The sequence below is a fragment of the Cyprinodon variegatus genome, unplaced genomic scaffold, assembly GCF_000732505.1.
Source record: "Cyprinodon variegatus isolate N-32 unplaced genomic scaffold, C_variegatus-1.0 Scaffold837, whole genome shotgun sequence".
NCBI classification, from domain to species: Eukaryota; Metazoa; Chordata; class Actinopteri; order Cyprinodontiformes; family Cyprinodontidae; genus Cyprinodon; species Cyprinodon variegatus.
In genome coordinates, this window is record NW_015151290.1 from 284,311 (window position 1) to 298,243 (window position 13,933).

The window sequence follows — 13,933 nt, forward strand, 5'->3', positions numbered from 1 at the left end:
CATTGTGCAACTAGCAACTCCAACCGCTGTGAAGATCCAGAGAGACACTTGGATCCAGCAGAGTCGTTGTAAGCTGATTAAACATTTTCCTCAGCAAGAAGCCCAGTTACCTTCACAGGGACCCCACGACTAAGGTAGGGATCTGTGGTGAAGCCCAGCTACAAAGGTGTTAAGCAATTTAGAGCTTTTCATCTCAACGCTGGTGAAGAAACCAACCTAACCTAATCCCTTAGCGTCCTGGTTAGTGAGTGCTTCCTTGGAGGGACTGGTGAAGGTGGGAAAACTAAAGTGGCTCTGCTGCCTGATGGTGACCATTGGATTGGTGCTCTTATGGACTCAAATTGACTGCCAGAAACAAAGGAAAACCAGAATGGTTTTTGATGGATCCACACCAAGTCATCCCTACGGGCTAATATGTGGTAACAGCATTCCAAGCGCGTTGCTGAAGGTTTGAATAAAACGGACTGTTATGTTTGTACTCATACAGACCGATCTGGATGAGTTGAAGATTTAAAGAGGTATGTTGACCATCACACCTCCGGTGCAAGTCCAGCACCATGGACAAGTTGGTTCACCATGGGATCATGGTGGCAGGTGCTGATGAAAATAGCTTTACCATTTGTAGGATTGTTTTTCATATTTTTCCTTTTTATTTGTTGCTTGATACCATGACTCCAGTCAATGATTCAGAGAATGATAGGATCCACTCTAATCCAGTATTCAGCTGTAACTTATTTTCAACTCCGCCAAGATGCTGATAAAGATACTGATGGTGTGACAACTGTGTAATATGTTACAGCAGAGGTCTTCAACAGGGGGTCCGTGACCCCTAGGGGGGTCCACGGAGGTACAGCATGGGGGTCGCAAAAGTTTTGGTTGATGAGACTTTATTTATGATCCCCCCCTGAAATTTTTTCCACTAATTGAAATGTCTTTAATGCCCACATTAACATAAATTCCACACACTGTAGTAAACAGATAAATGGAGGCAGAAGATGTCTTTCAGTCATCAATGCACACATTCAGCGACACACAGGAGCTCTTTCAAGCTGGGCACCGTTTCATTCACAACACCTGTCCCATCAACCAGGAATCAGAATCAGAAATACTTTAATAATCCCAATTATTGTCGTTACATTACTCCATCTGTAATAGAGTGACTATAGGACCAGTTTGATATAACTCATACAATATATATAATTAGGGGGTCCCTGCTCCATTGTACCATTACTTTGGGGGTCCTTAGCCTTAAAAACGTTGAAGACCTCTGTGTTACAGGGATAATGATCGCTTCCTCTGAAAGGATCGGGTAGGAATTTTCCTCTATTGGAGAGGTTTTGCCTACTCAAGGGACAGATTTTTTAACCTTTTTACATTATTGATAAATCTTACATTTTTGCTTCAGTTTTACATTTTAATCCTTTTCATATTTTTGTTTTTGCATATTGATCTTTGATTACTGAATTCCCTATCTGCAATGCATTAATGATGTGTGTAGTAAAAAATTTTTAGAAGTGCTACGTGCTAATGTTTATATGCACAACAGGAGGGAAATGTTAGGTTTATACAATGATGATTATTAAAGTAATGTGTGTTCATATGAAACATTGTAGAAATTAGATGCTCCACTCCTGTCTCATGATTCAGTCAGGAGACCATCCTGCCTTGTNGTTTTAAGTTTTTCCCCAATTGGAGTTATTTTAATTTTAATTAGATTATCATGATTTACTCCTTTGGGAATATTTACTAATTTATTAGATTTTGGTCGTGGGCAAGACACTGTCTGGATGGAGTAAAGAGTGAGCAACAGTAGAGAAGCTGCAGAGATGTGTGTTAAACTACAACTCTGCTTCCTGGTCTGCACCCTGGGTGGTCAGGGTTCCATGCGCTGGACTGGAGTTGTGACAGGCAGCCCGGGCTACAGACAGCTACGCTCTACCTCTTCTATACGTTTGGCTAGCTAATCTGAATCATTCAATTCCATTTCGAGAGCGAGATCATCTGTGGTAGTAGCACTAGACATCTTCCAGGCATGTGAGTAAAACTAGAAGCAGTTCAGCGGACAGGATGAATGATTGGTAGCCAGCGTGTGCGGATGACTTCATACACACTCCGCTTTGTTTTAAAAAATATAAATATAAAAAATATAACCAGGGATGTCTGGGGGACAGTGATTTGCCTACATGTTATGAATGCTGGCGTACCATAAATGATAAATTATGAACAGTTTAGTTTGTGCCTTTAACTCGTTGCCCATAGGAAGACGTAACTTGGATATAACAAAACCGAATATCTTCGGAACAGCTCCATATGACACAGAACTCATGTGTGAGTAGAACATGATGTAAAATCAAGGGCCCAATGTAAAAAAAAACGGTGTTCCCCTTCAAATTTACTTACACAACAGTAAATACATGAAATTATAAAAAATCATCGGACAATTTATTTAGCTGGAAAACCTTTCCCTAAATGTGCCTGACCACTACCTCTGATTATCTCCATTTTGGCAGAGCTGGGGTTTTTTCAGTATTAGCAGCATTGTGTGGTGGGCTCATAGCAGGGAAGTTCTTTGTTCTCAGGGGTTTCATACCTTCAGCCTCTTCAAGCAACTGAAAGTTCCTGAAACTAAGAGATATGTTACGCAAATTTGTCTGTTTTGCAGCAACTGGGTTCTGAGCTTAGCCATCAAGTCCGCTTAGCCTTTGGTCAGTCTGCAGATACATCAATGCTCATCCTGCAGCATTGGTGGGTAGTGAGAGTGGGTAGTGACAACAGCAGAGAGGATCATTGGGGCTCTTCTTCCCTCCATAAGACATTTCATCCCGAGTCCGTAACATTATCAAGGATCCCTCACACCCCCACCATGGACTGTTCTCCCTGTTGCCCTCTGGGAAGAGGCTTTGCAGCATGCAGGACCAGCAGGTTCTGTAACAGCTTTTTCCCCACTGACATCAGACTGTTGAACTGTTGAAAATAACTCTAAGCCAAGTCACAAATCGGGACTCTCTTTGCATCTTCTACTGCATTTTTGCACTATATATATTATTTATTTTGCACTGCTCTGAACTTCCACATCAATGCCTTTTTGCACCATGTCTCTTCTACACTGTTTACATTTGATCACTACTGCAATTTATAAATGGAAATGTTTTTTTTTCACTCCTAAGCTGCTGCTCATTTACTGTTGGAAAGCTGAGTAAATGACCAAAAAATCTCCAAAAGTCTGAAAAGAAAACTGGTTATCTTCTAAGAATCCCTTTATAACCCCTTTAGAGGATTTTACAAAGAAAAATTCATAATGAAACTAAGAACATTATAGACAACAACAACAATCAGAGGTGGGTAGTAACTAGTTACATTTACTCAAGTACTCTTACTTTGGTAACTTTTTGATAAAATGTACTTTAAGGAGTAGTTTTTCTGCACCATACTTGTTACTATAACCTATGTAATATCAATCTTCTCTTACTTGAGTAAAATCTTTGGCTGCTCTATCCACTGTAGTTAACTTTACTAAAGAATAAGTTATGCACATTTTAATCTAAAATACAAAAGAGAAGCAGACAGCTTAATTTCACCAAAACTAGCATTCTCTTTTATACACTTTTATCTGTGTTGTTTTATTCTTACCTTTATCGTCTGAGACATCTATGACATGGAGGTCTAGGTAACACAATAAAACACTGTATATTGTCAGTGGAGGTTCCATCTTACTTTATATGCCTTAAGAAATGGTTTGGTTGGATTTTGTTTATTCTGCCTGAATTATTTTTTCCAATTTTGTTATTTATATTCATTGCATTTTTTAGCCTTAAAAATGAATTTGTATGCAGCTTTATATTATTGAATGTCTAACTTATGTCATTTTAAACAGTAACACTGTTAGTACTTAAGTAGCCTTTTTATAAGATACTAGTCTAACTGAAGTACTTCATTGGACTGCTGCTTCTTACTTTTACTCAAGTATTTTGAAGGTGGCTGTTGCTTCTTTTGAGTACTTTGATTGGTACTCTACAAAAATCTAGTTACAGAAACCATCCTCCTAAGAAGACTTCATTCAAAGGCTTCACCAGATCTGCGGCAAGACAAACTGCTACTGAATATCCTCCCTGCCTACAGCTATTGACAAATACAACAACTTGCATGCAGCGGTGGTGCAGGGGTAAGGACGTCCCCCCACGTGCAGAGGCCTAGTCCTAAAACCCACCATCACAGGTTGGAATCCCTGCCAGGTGACCTTTTCTGCATATCTTCCCCCTCTCTCTAATCTCATTACCTGTCTGTCAGTTTTAGGAAAAATAAAAAAATAAAGGCTTTTAGACACTAAAAGAATTATCGAGACAAATACAACAACTCATTGAAAACATGAGTTACATAGACATTTAACTGTCCTTTGAGATTAATAAAGTACTTGTGAAATAAATAATGATAATGAAACTAATCACAAATATGGATTTTCATTCACTCATCCCTTGCTGGTAACGTAACCATTTAAAGTAGATAGTGAAAGTAATATAGGAAAGAAGTGGATACATCATTGAATGAACCAGGAAAATACTTAGAGAAAACAAGATCACAGAAGACATTGGAAAACTAAAATAAAGTTGTCTCCTGATCTGTTTTGTTTTACTTTAGTAACTGCTGCCAAAAAACAGAGGAGGTAAAAGGGCTATTGACCCAAAGCTCACTACTCACAGTACAAAAGTTAATGATTGTACATATAACCACCCATATTTGTTTGAGATGTCCTAGGACTGAAAATATTTCTTCACCAGACTGAGAAGTAAGTTTAAGTAGTTTTTTATGGGATGTGAATAAGCGGTAAAGGGGTATAATTCTTTACACTTGAATTTAAAATAACTATTAGCCTGCTGTCCGGTTTGAAAATTAAACTATTATGTTAATCTAGATTTTTAAAAATAAAAGTAGCTTTTCTTAAAAATCTAATCACTCTATGTTACAGAAATGCTGAGCCATAAACTTGTGTTTTGGGGGATTTTTCTGATCTTCAGGCATGCATCCCCTTCTGTCTTACCACCAGAAGGTAAATTTTGCTTTCAGATATATATATATTTGCTCTTGCATGTTTTCCTGTATGTCTTTTCAAATCTGATTGTACTTTAAGGACAAACTGAGAATTACTTTGAGATCATCACCCAGGCAGATTCTGAACACTTATCGAGAGTGGGTGACAGATTCAAATACACTGCCCGGAGCTGTAAGGAAATCTTGAATAAATATGGTGAACGAGAAGGTAGGCATGCTTTAGATGATAATATTTTCTTCTGTACAGAACTTTAAACAGATAGGTATTCTTATGCACTGATAAGGAATAACTAGATTAATGTAATTAATGTAGGATTCAGTAATATCCATATCTATTTACAAGCAGTAAGCCAAAGCCACAAATAAGAAAATCTCTGTATTCATGAGTCAGTGGGTCTAATTTAGTGAAATGTCTCCAGATGGGATATACTACCTGACCACTAATAATGGGATGAAGTATCAGACGTTCTGTGACATGAACACTGCTGGAGGTGGCTGGACTCTGGTGGCCAGTGTTCATGAAAACAACATGATTGGAAAATGCAGTGTGGGGGATCGATGGTCGAGTCAGCAGGGAAACGATGCATACGTGCCAGATGGTGATGGAAACTGGTCCAACAGAAACACCTTTGGTCTAGTAGAGAGCGCCACGTCTGATGATTACAAGGTATGCAGGACGAACTGGAAAGCAGGTACTTTTTAAAGCATGTTAGATATATTCAACATAATCTGATCTCGCATTTGGGGTGGATTGTCACAGTGAGTGGGATTTTCTTTCTAAACCTGACTTGAGATAGATTACCCTGTATTGTTTAGACTCTTGTTACCATTTAACTGGCATTTAAAATAATTAAACCTCAGATAATAAAGAGAAAACATGACAGTCATCCAAGCCCATAGCAATGCATTTTTTTTTAACCAGCAGAAAAAAATTTAAAATCTTAAAAGTGTTTGGTAAATTGTGCCATCTAGGAGTTTTTAAAGAATTGCTTTAAACAAGGGGTCTCCCACCTATTACTTGAGAGCTACCGGTATCCCAGTTTTAAGTAGCTTGAGAAAGGAGTGTGAAGCGGCCAGGATGAGGATCAGTGCGTCCAAATCCGAGACTATGGTCTTGATATTGACTTCTTGAGCTTGCCTTTCATTGATGTGACAGATAAAATCAAGGAACTAACCATGCAGTTACAAGGCTGTAGAACATGTTTGCGAGTAACCCAGGTGCAGCCAGTGCTTTCAATGCAAATAAATATTGTGAACTTCTGGCAAAGCTTGGGCAAGATTTTTCAGACAGATTTAGTGATTTTGACAGGCTGCAGCCTTCTGTGACATTTATGGCAAATCCATTCATTGATGTGGGTATAAGTGAGATTTCAGGTCAGATGGCTGAATTATTTTGATCCTGTGGAAGAGGAAATAGAAATCATCAATATTCAAACTAATGTTCATCTTAAGTCCCAGCAATATCCACATTTAAAAATCTTAATGGGATGGCATTGAAAATGTGCGCTATATTTTGCTCTTCTTACCTGTGAGTGATATTTTCCTTGCATGAATGTCATGAATGATGAACAATTGAATAAGTCTATCAGAGTCAACCTGAGTAGCTACACTCCAAGGTACTCCTCTATAGTTGAAAATAAGCAATGACCATCACACTGAACCAGCTACTTGTCATTTATACAAAATCATTGTTTTCTGGGTTGTGATGTCAGAGGGTAACATGTGGATAACTTTCAAATCAATCTTTTCAAAACACTTAAAAAATTGCATGTTCTGATATATTTTATGTTCACAATTTGTTTTGTGGTCATAAATTCAGAAAAATACTAAATATATTTGATTGAGGAGAAAACAGCAACAAAATAATTTTTTGTGAACCCGAGTAGCTCATGGTTATTTTTGTTAAATTAGGTAGTTCGAAGGGAAAAAGTTTGGAGACCCCTGCTTTAAACAGTCTCTTTAAAAGAAGACTGTCTTTAAACACCTCTTTTCAAAACTGGACTCTCACTGTGCCATTATTTTGATGGGTATCCATAGAATGATGCTGCCCCAACAACGATTCTCTGCATAGATTACAGTGTTATTTTTCCATAATGCATAGAATTGTACATGACACCAAAAAAAAGCTCTTTTTCCTCAGCATAGCACTCTACTTCATATGTTGAACTTTGTTAAACATGTGAGAGTTTTGTTTTTAATGTCCCTGTAATTCTCTAAAGCTTTCATAAAAAAGAATGCAGATAGTAACATAACATTAGAAAGGTGGATTCTATAAAATATCTGATTCGATTAGACTTTATTCAGGGGTGTTGGACTAAAAGAGGATTAACAAATGCCACACTTCCAATTTCAAATTTCTTTCCCGATAAATACCTCTTTCGTTGTGCTTCTTTACAATAAAACAGTAATTTATGTTGTTGCATCCAGTAAGATAATCCAAACCATGATCATAAACACAGTTTCTGTTTTCAGAATCCAGGATATTATGATATTGTTGCACAAGACATGACTGTGTGGCACGTTGCCAACAACTCCCCAATGGAGCACTGGAAACTGGCATCCATTCTCCGCTACCACACTGAAAACAACTTCCTTCAACTTCATGGGGGAAATCTTTTTAACTTGTTTAAGGTAAGGCAGAACAAACAAAATATTGTTCCTGATTGTAAATGAAAATACATTATATTAAGAATCCTTACACAGACCTATTGATCTAAATACATTAATGACAAAATGTCACATTCTTGCAGCAATTTCCAGTAAGGTACAACATTGGGTCCTGCACAAATAGAGGACCAGCAGTTCCCATTGTGTATGACCATGGAGACAGGGAGTCCACCAGATTGTTATATGGACCAAATTCAAGAAGTAATTAGAAAAAAATGTTTACATTTTTATTATTTTTTACCATTTACCGTAATTGAAGTACAACACTTTAACTGTTGTATTTTTTCCTCTCTTCAACAAAAAAGATGAGTTTGATCCAGGCTTCATCACTTTCAGAGCCATAAATTATGAAAGAGCAGCCATGGCGATCTGCTCTGGGGTCAAACCTACAGGGTGCAATTGTGAACATGTAAGTCTGGATGGTTTAAATATGTCTGTTCATCAGATGATAAAAGTATAACAATTCTGTTTGTTTGTTCAGTATTGCATAGGAGGAGGAGGGTTTTTCCCTGAATCCCCCAATCAGTGTGGAGATTTTACAGGATATGACTGGGATGGAGTTGGAACGAATAAAAGCTGGAGCGCCTCTAAGGAAATTACTGAGTCTGCTGTCCTGATGTTCTACCGCTGAGAATATCTATCCTATCTATTCCTAATAACATAATGTAATCCAATTTCATCCTGTTAGAGGAATGTTTTTAAACCCCAGTAGATGGCGATACACTAGGGTTTATTTTATTACACTAACTGGAAGTTAGGGTTAAACAGGTAGTTAAATTAGCAGCAGTCTAAAACCTGTACAAAACACACAGTATCAGAGATTTAAAAGTGAAAACAAATATATAATGCTGCAATTCAAGAATGCCCAGAAGAATACTAAAACACCATGTAAATCAAAATAGAAGCTAAAGACAGATTTTGTTCAACAAGAGAGCAACCATGATTATAAGAATAAATCAGACTCACACTGCAAGGCTACTATTTTCTTTTTTTTAGAGGTGGTTACTCATTCTCCATCTACAACAAGTCTTACAAGCCTTTGTTGATTCTGGAAATATTTTCTCCTATTTAGAATAATGAAATAAGAAGTTGACACTTAATGCTGTTGATAGTTACTTCCAAACTGTTGATTATTACCGGTCTACTTTTTAAGGTCTGTTTCATCTGCTGCTATTCTAAAACTCTGAAGCTTATGTTGGTAATTAGGGCAGGGATCCTGTCAAGTCCTTATATATCAATGCTTATCCAACTTGATGGAATTAAAAAGAAAGTAGAGTGGATGAATGTTAAATAATCTTGATTAATTTATTTTAAAGATCATAAATGAAACAATAGTAGCATCAGGAATGGCATCAACAAGTTGGAAACCTTGCAAACAACAAAAACAAAAATAAAGTTAATTGGTGTAAATGTGTTTGCATAGTTGTATGTCTTTGTGTGTCTCTCTTTTGCCCTGCGACGGACTATTGACCTGTCCAGGGCCTGCCACTGGCCCCACTGTTACCCTAATGGAATAAAAGAAAGAAGATAGATGGATGCTAGTCAGACAAACAGTTCAGAAGAAGGACAGGCAGGCTCAGAGGTTCAGAGAAAGAAGGATCAGGCAATCAGACACAGAGGTATGCTAGAGAACTCTTACCACAGGCTAGAAGAATCTGGCCCTGAAGATATAAATTATATATATATATATATATATATATATATATATATATATATATATATATATATATATATATATATATATGACAGATGAAGTCTGTTATTTAGCAGGATTAATGCATAGGGTTATTGCACATTGTATTTACATGCACTGGGTATCAATAATTAATAATGAAGATATATGGAGATGCATGATATTAAATAGTAATTGCACATTATATATTGCACAAGTTATTGCTGTTGTAGTGTCACATTGTAGAGTCTGGTGGCAGCAGAGATGAATGACCTGCGGAAGCGCTCGTTTTTACAAACAGGGTGTATAAGTTTGTTACTAAAGAAGCAACTCAGCATCTCTACACTCTGGTGCAGCGGGTGGGGGTCTTCTCCTGAAGTCGATCACGATCTCCTTCTCCCTATTGGTGTTAAGACACAGGTGGTTTCTCTCACTCCAGTCCACAAAGTTCATGATGACTGATAGATACTCAGGCTCATTCCACTTAGAAACACAGCATACAATGGTTGAGTCATCTGAGAACTTCTGGAGATTGCAGCTGTCCGTGTGAAGAGGAACATAGGCAGAACGGTACCCTGGGGGGCCCCAGTATTGCAGATCTGACTGACAGCCTTGCGGTCGCTTCCCCCTGAGCAGCTCTGGCCTGATGGTGTTGAAAGCACTGGAAAAGTCAAAGAAAATTACTCTCACTGTACTCCTCATTGTCTCCAGGTAGGTTGGGCGCCCGCTGCAGCAGGTAGATGATGTCACTCCACTCCAAAGTCAGGTCAGTCAGTAAATTGCAGTGGGTCCTGGAGGGGGCTGCACGGTGTGCAGGTGAGCTAGGATGAGGCGCTACTTTGTCTTCATCAGGTGGGAGGTCAGCGTGACTAGTCTAAAGTGGGCCGGTTCTTTGGCATGCTGCGTTTTGGGAACCGGTTCCACACAGGAGGTTTTCCAGAGAGTGGCGAGGCTGAGGCTTAGGTTGTAGATGTAGCTGAGGACCTCGCAGAGCTCATCAGCACAGTTCCTCAGCAGCCTTGGGGCGATGCCATCCGGTCCTGAGACTTTCCTCTGATTCAGGACAGAGGGTGTGAGTGGATCGGGGTTGGTGAGGAGGTTGGGGGGAGGGTAGGTCTCTGGTGCCCAGGAGGTTGGAAACGTGTGAGGAGATGTCACTGTCTGCAGCCCTGCTGCTGGTCTTCTGCCCAAAGCTGGAGATGTTCTTGAGACCTTTCCACACATCTTTGATGTTGTTCTGCGCCAGCTGGTCCTCCATCTTCCTTCCTTCTTAAGGCTGATTTATACTTTGAAACCAGGTCCTCTGCGTAAGTGTCGCAGTGAACAAAAATCCATCCACGCCCCCTCCGCAGACACTCTACTGCACCTTTCCCAAATTGTAACTGACCGCAGACAGTGTCCTGCCTGCTTGTTTTGTTTTTATTAACAGGATTGCGGAAAACAACTCGTGAAGTTTGACCAGCTAGAAGATTGAGGTGCGCTAGAACGCTGGGACCCTTTTTACACTTGGATCCCAGCTCTTTTTCGGCGTCATGTCCCTAAACTAAACTCACCCCCACCTCCTCTCGGCCGTATGTAGACCCACAGTATATAGCAAAGACCACACTTTAATATTGAGCATAAATAAAAAAATTGTCTGCGTCAAGCTCATTGCGACACATTGCTGCAGGAGTATAACCATTCCTTTAGCTGCCCTGATCCTCCATTGGTGCTCTCACTGAATTCAACCAGTGTTGGGCAAGCTACTTGTCCAGTGTAGTGAGCTAAGCTATCAGTTACTCAACAATAAATTAAGCTTCACTACACCAAAGCTACCACCTAAAGAATTATAGCAAGCTAAGTTACACTAATGTGTTAAAAGTAGCTTAACTACATCAGAAGCTACTTAACGTTGTACCAACCTAATTTCAATTAAAAATGAGTCTGATGCACTGGTTAAAATATTTATTAAAGATCAGCCAATGGCATGAAACAGTGTAAAAATTGCTTTATGATCAGCATATTAAAATAAAAAGTGAAGTAATTACTAGTAGACAAACTAGTAAACAATCTGCTGTTATTAGAACCAAATTAAAGGTACTGTGTAGTGTTCTACAAATGGAGACATGGCTATGAGTTTGCATTCAATGGACATCTCTAGGGAAAACGAAACCCTACAAAAGACCTCAATTAAACAGTTGATTCAAGTAACAAACAAAACTGTTTACAAAAGAAGGTGAAAAAATAAAGAAGCTAATTAAGAGATACATATATATATGTCTCACCATATAATTTAATTTCTACCTACATATTTATTCATTGTATTTTTGGAGGCAATTAATTGAATGCTTATTTATTTATTTATTTATTTAGCATTTATTTATTTATGTATTTATTTTATATATGGTAGAGCTGTTCCTCCCTACCTAAAAAATCTTATCTGTGCAAATAAGCCTAAAGACAGATTTATGTAAACATCCTGTCAGGTAAACTAGGCCATGAAAATACAATATGGAAGTTTCACTACTTTAGTGGCACATATGGGAGAATTATCCTGCCATAATGCAAGAGCACATAATTTCAATTTGAGAAAAGAATTTCATCTTCTCGCTCTCAAAACCTATAATGCTCACACTCAAAACATGCGCTCTCTCTCAAATATTTTCTCTTCTCTCTCAAATCTTTGTTTCTTCTCTCAGATTTAATGCTTCTTGCACAGATATTTTCTCCTCTTGTTTGCCTCCTTCTCTTCGCGCACAAACCGCGCTCTGCTCAAGTCTCAGTTACGCTCGCAAACCCGTAGGCTCTGCTTGCGGATTTTTTTTTTGCTCTCTCGGACTGCAGTTGGATCGTCGCCTAGCAACCTTTCCAGCCAATAGAACGACAGCCTGGGAAAGGGTGCGCTTGTTTAACCCTAGTGAGTGTGCCTGTGCTACTACGCTACTTAGAGCGTTAGCTGAAACTGCTATTTACAGTAGTTTTGTGGCTGATTGTTGTTTCAAAATAGAAAACCTGGTTTCATTTCTTAGTTTTGCCCTGGATTTTGTAGCGTTTGTGGACGCTACGTCGCTACTTGATCAAGACAATAACGTCGCTACAGGAAAGTTACTTGATAAATAAAGCAGCGACGCTACGGTCAAGCTACTGGAAAATGTAGTTAAACTAATAGCTTTGCTACATGTAGCGGCGCTACTGCCCATCACTGAATTCAACACTGTTCTTTTCTGTTCATTGAGTTGAAAGCCTTTTTCTTCTGGTTCAAGAGGCTCCGAAAGTCACCCAGAGATGGTTGTTTGAAAAGCTCTGTAGCCATTGTGTGGGCACAGTACTCTCCACACAGAAGGTCATGTAGTCAGTGATACATTCAGTCAGGCTGTTGATGTCATCACCATGAAAGCTTTGGCACATGCTCTTATTATATTACATTAATTATATTATATTATTTGATGTGAAAATGTGCCTCAGGACAGACTTCAAACAAACTGTGTGCACATGCTGGATTATGTTTTTCTGTTCTTCCTTCGTGATGTCCTCAATCATTCAGAATATTAATTAAACTACTCCCAATTTGTAGGGTGACATGTTCCTAGCTTCCATGTTCTTGTGAATCATAACGATTTGATTTACATTACAACCAACTAAGCTCAAAGCAACAGATAGTGTCATGTGAGGTGAATTCAATCTTGTTTCCCCAAAAAGAACTATCGAAGTAATCCTTATAATTAAAGAGTAAAGTAAAGTATTAACATCCAACACCACAACTGACTGTCTGGAGTAAATGACGAAGTGAAGCATCACCCCTGTCACAGCAGCGCTTCCAAAGACTAGTAAATGTGAAGCAGTTTGATTTGCTTCTGTGATTCTGTCCTTACAGTATGTAACAATGTAATCAAACCAGAATTATCTGTAGTATATCTGTAATATGTACAGTATATGGTATTCCATGTAACCTGGCAGTATAAAAGAAGGAGCAGAGCATTTCAGCTTTTTTATACAACTGAAAGTTGGCTACAACATTATGGAGTAAATGAAGTGTGTAGTTCTGCTGTGCTGTGGACCTATAATCAAAATTAGATTTAAAAAGTGATTTAAAAAGACTAAGTGACAAATTAAGGAAGTGGCCTCATTTTCGCATGAGTTAAAAGTGTTTGATCCCACATTGTTTTGACGATATGTACCTATGACAAAACTAAGTACTTGAAAAATGATTCTGTTATATCAGTGTGTGAAATGTAACAAGATGAAGTCGTGTTGTTTTTGTATTAAGAATAAATAATGAAAGTTTTGTGGAAAGCAGAAGTACATGACAAATAAGTTATGAAAAGCAGCCACATAGAAAATGTTCAAAAGGTGTAGGTATCGTGGATTTTCTTTCTTAACGACTTGAAACTAAGTTTTATAAAAATTCAAAGTTCTCAAAAGGCAGAAAAAGTCTTCAACCAAAAGTGTGAAAAACAGGCAGAGGTCACGGATTTCCAAGTCCAGAGTGTTTTATTGCAAAACACAGCATCCACACTGAGCTGTTCTCCGGAAAACAACTGACAATACAATGAAACAGCTTCCCTTTTA

At 38.4% G+C, this 13,933-nt stretch overlaps 1 protein-coding gene across 1 annotated transcript; it reads left to right on the forward strand.

The window, feature by feature from the left end:
* The first annotated feature begins 557 nt into the window (after nt 1-557).
* LOC107099091 (intelectin-like) lies at nt 558-8,374 on the forward strand. The gene is made up of 7 exons (XM_015397064.1): nt 558-594; nt 5,126-5,254; nt 5,466-5,713; nt 7,519-7,677; nt 7,797-7,914; nt 8,019-8,122; nt 8,195-8,374. Exons 1-7 carry the CDS (start codon nt 558-560, stop codon nt 8,342-8,344), a joined length of 945 nt encoding a protein of 314 aa, XP_015252550.1. The 3' UTR covers nt 8,345-8,374.
* The last annotated feature ends 5,559 nt before the right edge of the window (nt 8,375-13,933 follow it).